The 6472-nt window shown below is 28.3% G+C and overlaps 1 protein-coding gene across 1 annotated transcript; it reads left to right on the plus strand.

Annotated features, from left to right (window-relative positions):
- Positions 1-1754: 1754 nt before the first annotated feature.
- LOC111208958 lies at positions 1755-5721 on the plus strand. Its single transcript, XM_048757297.1, has one exon. The coding sequence runs from the start codon at positions 3054-3056 to the stop codon at positions 3453-3455; it is 402 nt and encodes a 133-aa protein (XP_048613254.1). The 5' UTR covers positions 1755-3053; the 3' UTR covers positions 3456-5721.
- The last annotated feature ends 751 nt before the right edge of the window (positions 5722-6472 follow it).

The raw sequence follows: 6472 nt of genomic DNA on the forward strand, positions 1-6472 counted from the left end.
AATTTTACCCATTTTAATAGAATGAATATTAACCTCAAATAATATAAATTATTTTAAATAGATAAAATAAATATGCTAAAATATCTTGAAATCTATTTACTTTTGATTTTTTTTTAGTCTTCAAAAGTTTTACGGGTTCCACGAACTTCATAATCTCAGTTTAGTGACAGAGCAACATGCATCAAGATGGGGGCCACTGAACTCAACAAAATTTTGAAAATTAGTGTACATTATTGAATTTTAATCTATATGCTCCCATTAAAAAAAGAAAGTTTGCCCCCATATTTTTGTTTAAACTTTAAACCCACTAAAATTTTTAGAAAAGATTATTATATTTAAGCCCACTTAATGTATATGCCCCCAATAAAAAAATTTCTTGCCTCCGCCATTGTCTCAGTACGTAACATACATATCTTGATACCTAATATATCTCGAAATGTTCAATTGTTATCTCACATTTTTGTCTATAACTGTGTTTGGTTTATAATAAAAGATAATCAATCAAGTTTTTTCTATAAATAGTAGTATACTAGGTATTTCGCCCGCACATGCATGCATAATTATATTACAAATATTTATTAATAAATGCATTATAAATTTGAAGATTAGTATGATAGGTTATTTTAATGATCTTATTTATTTTCATGATAATTTAAACAAACTTTGGAAACACAAAATCAAAATAAGGACAAAAGAAATAAAAGATAAATTCAAAATTAAATTTTATGATAACTTAAAGAAAAACTTTAAAAAAAAGCTAACTGAGATAATGATATTATTTTCTTGATTTATTCTATAAATAGATATACACATACTTATCTTACTATCTTCTAAATTTGAATCTCTTATGAAGGAAAAATAGGTGATGGCAATTTTTTTTTGTTGAGAAAAGGCAATTTTATTATTATAATTCATGGGATTGCCACATATACCACATTTATAGTACTATTTTTCATGTTTACACTAACCACTTTTACTCTCACTTTTAATGAAGGGTGAAAAACATTTATATCCCTAAGATTAACTAATCTAGATTTAGGGTTTATAGTTGAGAGGGTTTATAGTTGAGGGGTGGAGTAGAGTTTTTGGAATGTAAAATTTAGGATTGTAATAAATATATAAATAAAATTTTTTTTTTTTAAATATATATATATATATATATTTTAAATAGTTTCAAACATAATTTTCGATTTTTAAACAAAAAGTTTTGGAAAAAATATTGTAAATAAAAAATTATAAAAAGTTTGAATTTGAAAAATTAGAATTCGATAACATAATTTATTATTATTATTATTATTATTATTATTATTTAAATAATTATTTATTATATATATAGAGAACAAAGATATAAAAATCTTTTGCCACTTAATTAATAATGTATTTTGAAAATGTCTTTTTAGTGGTTATTTATATAGTGACAAAATATTCTTAAGAGTATTGATGATTTTAACCAATTAACTTTTAACACAAGATTTCGGAGCAGAAAAACATTTCATAAATAAAATATTTTATGATAACTTAGATACAAATTAAAAAAGAAAATGTGAATTTAGATGATGATAATATTTTCTTCGTTTATTCAATATATATATATATACACACTTATCTTATTATTTAATAAACTTTAAAATTTTGGAAAGAAAATAGGTAATAGTTATGATTTTATTATCACAATAGATTTGTGGTTAATTTTATTATTTTAAACCTAATTATTTCTTTTGATGTTTAAAAGGGTTAAAAATATATATGTTAAATTATTAACATGAATTTATTTTTTATAATATACTATGTAATTCATCATAGATGATGATTCATTAATCTTGTAACGTGAGTATTTATTTAAGGTCGATTAAAGTTTATAAGAATCTTAGCCTTTCACAATCTCTAAAACCAAAAATTATTTTATTTAAAACATGTTTCTAACTTTTTGATAATGAGAAAATATTTTTTCCCTTTTCGTAAAATCCATATTCCCCTTTTATTATACTTATTTAATATTTAATTTATGATCAATTGTAGAAAAATAAACATATTAATTAATTAATGATATTACCGATATTAATCATTTTAAATTTTAATATTAGAGTTTGAACGCGAAAAATCATTTCGCAAATAATAGTATAGATTATAATTTCTGGACTTTTCTAATAATAATTTAAGAGTGTGAATACTTTAAATAAAGTAAGACATAGGGTTATGATCACAAACGATCGTCTGAAGAATAATGGACTGACAAGTGTCACGAGTAATTGACAGTCTCGACACGGCGAAAGAGACAGCCAGATAGGTACTTTGACATTGGAACACATTTTTATGGACCCGCCGGATCTCTTAAATGCATCTAAGCCGTCCATCTCATAACTAAACCAAACTAACAAATAACAATATAACAAAAAGTTTTGTCAGAATTAATAATGTTTACATCTACTTAACCGTCTCCAATGGTAGACTGAATTATAAAATGAACAATTGGAGCAAATCTAATTCTATAATAAAATTACTCTTTTTTAGAGTGAAATATAGAATAAAGTTTTGTGTAACCATTGAAAATGCTCTTAACCAGCACTTTTTCATTCACATATACTAACAAAATCTCTATTTATCTTAAGTGTTAATAAATTCGAAACATCGATTCTGAGTGTTACTTGAATTAGATATAAACATTTTTGTTAGTGTATTTACTATTGTGTCGCTAGTTAAAAACAAATATCATAAAGTCTATTATTGATTTTGTATTAATGTTATCACTGTCTATATGAATTTTAGACGAAAAAAGCAAAGAAAAATAGTAAATTGTGGGCTCATCCCACATTGATTTCACCTCATTCTAAGTCTTTTATTGTTGTTTTCTTTTTTTTTTCTCGCCTCTTTAAAAATGTAAAAAATTTAAGAAAATAAGAGAATGATCTCGGAACCTTCATGGAAAATCAAACACCAGCTTTGCATTAGTTACACAAAGACAAAGCAGCTATAAATAGTTAGATACAATCACGAGAAGGCAAAACAAAAATAACCAAAACAGAAAATAACACAAAGCTCACAAGATTTAATCAATGGCAAACATCTTCCTCATCGCTAGTGGATCGAGAAGAACAAGAAGAGCAATGAAATCAAAGAACCCTCAAGAAAAGAGATCAAATTCCATTTCAGACAATAACTTCTCATGCAAGAAGCACACGAAACATAGACAGTCTCCTGGAATCTGTTCCTTATGTCTAACTGAAAGGCTCTCTAAGATATCTCTAGAGTACTACGAGTACACTAAAAACGTAGCTAAGAAGGAAGCATCTTGCTGCTCATCATCTTCTTCTTCTTCCACGTCGGTGTCATCTTGTTACTCATCTTCTTCAGTCTCTTCTTGTTCTCCATTGCAATATCGGTACAGAGAGAAGAAGAAGGATGGGAAGAAACATAGCTTTGTCTTCAGATTATTGCTCGGATCTATCGTAGATTAGTTCTTTGATTTATTTAAGCTTTTTATACATACTAGTAATATAATTATTTTTATGCATTCATTCTTGTCTAGTCAAGAAATGCAGAGAATCAGCAAAATTGCACAAGATTTTTATACCTACAAAATTCTCTCCTTTTTTAAAATATTGTTGTAAGCTAATAACGGAAGTGAAATTCATTTTTTTTTTTTAAATGATACATCACAATTCACAAGTCTCTGGTTGTAACCTATGTCGGTGGTAATACTGTATATGTTTTGTTTAGTCACGACATTTTTACTTGTTAAAATTAAAATTTCACTAGATTATATTATCCCAAATTTTTTATTTTCGTATGATTTTTTTTTTCATTATTATCAAAGTGTACAAACTCGAATCCAAAGCCGGCAGTTTTACGGACATACAAACACCAAAAAGGAAACACAGCTCTAAATTATTAATCAAAAAAAGATTTATTGACTTTGCCACCAATTTTAATAGATTACTTTTAATAGTGAGTTTAGAATTTATATATCTCACGTAGAATGAATAAAGATCAACATAAACTAATTCTCGAGATATATGTTCAGAAAAATTTCTCGAGATATATAGAAAGTTGGTTATTTTTCAAACGTTTACTACTAAACAAAAAAAGAAACCATAACAATTTTCGTAGACAGTGTGATTCAATTGTGTTTTTGACATTCGTGACGAATCTAGGTCTTTGTCCTGTCTACGAAATTTGAGCCATTATAAACAGTTGAGTGAGCCAGGCCTTATTGGTCAATAACGCATCAATTTATCTAGATATTTGGGTGCCATCTTATGATAAAATACGTAGGTAACTAGGTAAATCTCAGGACAACAGTTGAAAAAGACGAATAATTCTTTTGCCGTTCCATTTTTGTAGTGCACATATATGTGATCTGTATTAAGAACGTCAACAAAAAAAAGAATACACAAAGAGATCCATGACATGATAAGCTGGCGCATGACTTTTACTCTAGTTGCCAGAAATAATGTACGGTATGAGGACAAAGACGTGTTGTACTTTCATACCATATGATTCACTTCATATTACATACAGCTGTTCAAAATTTTAATTAAGCCGTACCAGTAATGTTTGTTGCATGCAATCATAAATATTTACAGATAGATGTGTATGTGTTCCGCGTCTTGGCACTTAGAATATACTATATAGACCACCGGTCCCGTGAAACTTCTTTGAACATTAGTATATATTTTTTAATTCACCAGCAATCATTAATTCGTTTTATAGTTAAGCTCAAATGAAGAACTATAACCCCCATAAGACTATAGTGTCAATGATTGACATTAACAATCAAGTACGTACAAATTCAAACAAAAATAAATTTGAGCCAACCAAATACGATTTTACGGATATGCATATATAATAAGCTATTTTGATTTTCTTCAAACAAATGGAACTCAAAACCGACCTATACTAGTCTATTACTAAGACCAGCCTCGTCTAGTCTTGTTTCAGCGTGATGCGTGAGATACATTACTGATATGTTTTGAGTTGTTGTTTAATTCACTTCCTTCAAGATATATCTATCTTCGACTGAATGGAGAAAAGAAAATATCATTAACCATGTGTCGACACAGATTTCATGTAATCCTTTGGTTTTGGTAAGACTAAAGGGTGGTTCTTGGCCTGAGGGCACGTCTGCATGGATGTCACAAATCATCATAACAAAAGACTAAAGGCTTGGCCGTGGCTGAAAACTACTCCAAAACTTAGGCGGCGACTCTCATGCCAAGTATCAGTCCATTTACTGGAGGTCTGGAGCTTAAATTGCATTGTCGAGGACTAAAAAGAACAAAACAAAGGCTTGTCAATTTCTAGAAATGGATCATCTCAGATTTTTTAACACTTTTCACCTTTTAACGATACATTGAGCCTTTTTAGGAGAAATAAAGGAACCACCCTCTTTAAGACAATGTATCTCTTCTTCAACTAGTGTAACCTTATGCCGTGAAACTAGCAATTTTATTGAAGACTCCTCTCGTTGTCCTTCGAGTTATGATAAAGCTAACCTTGATTAATTTGTACTCTCCTTGGTTTTGCGACTTTCAGTAATCGTTCTCAGATTCTTGATGTCTCTTGCTATTATGTCTTCTAAGATGTAGTTCTGCTATATAAACTTCCTCTCATTCCAAATTTTGTGAAAATACAACAAAATCCATCTTAATAATTTTAAAAATTCCAGATTCAAAGGAAAAATATGTGCATATATGCATTTGTGCTTAAAGCCGCATCATAAAAATGTAATAGACTGGAAAATTATTCATAATTAACCTTGAATTTAAACTATATATATAATAGTGCACTAGTTTTTTTTTTTTTTTTTGCTAAAAGATCAATCAATATAGTTGATCATCCTTATATTTGCCCTCACAACTCTGTTGAATATTACTTTTGTGCCATTGAATCTACTTTAAAAAAAAATTACTTATACCATAAAGTGTGTCTTTCTACGCTTACTAGATATTTTTTTTTGTAACCACCGCTTTGATCTCAAAATAAACGGGACCCACTTTTTCTGTATCTAAAAAGTAAAAACTCTCAACAAAGAACACCGGTTAACAGTTACTAAATAAAAAATGTTGGTTAGTGCTACACCAACACGTACAAAGAGTTCACGGTTTGATTCTTATACGAATTGAAAGTTCATATGGAAGCAGTTGTAATCATATGTATACGTTTTTGATTTTCCACAAAATTAAAACTTAATAATTGCTATAGCTGGAATAAATTACGAGATCAGTATGACCTCATAAAATCTAAATATTCAGCCAGCTATATAAATATATTTTTTTTTTTGGTTTTTCGGTTCCAGATTAATGTGTCTAGACCATATACTATTTTAAATAATTTATTTAAGTCTAAAAGTAAACCCGCCTTTTGATTAAAGAAAACAATATCTTAATCTTTCTTCCTACTGAAACCACAGGATTCTTCAACTCCAACAACTATCTCTATGGACCTTTTCAATTTCTATTGATTTTCAAATTCA

Source organism: Brassica napus, chromosome A2 (assembly GCF_020379485.1).
Source record: "Brassica napus cultivar Da-Ae chromosome A2, Da-Ae, whole genome shotgun sequence".
NCBI lineage: Eukaryota > Viridiplantae > Streptophyta > Magnoliopsida > Brassicales > Brassicaceae > Brassica > Brassica napus.

Bases quoted from the DNA above. Each gene is read 5' to 3' on its own strand.
- LOC111208958 (XM_048757297.1), top strand. From the start codon at position 3,054: ATGGCAAACATCTTCCTCATCGCTAGTGGATCGAGAAGAACAAGAAGA.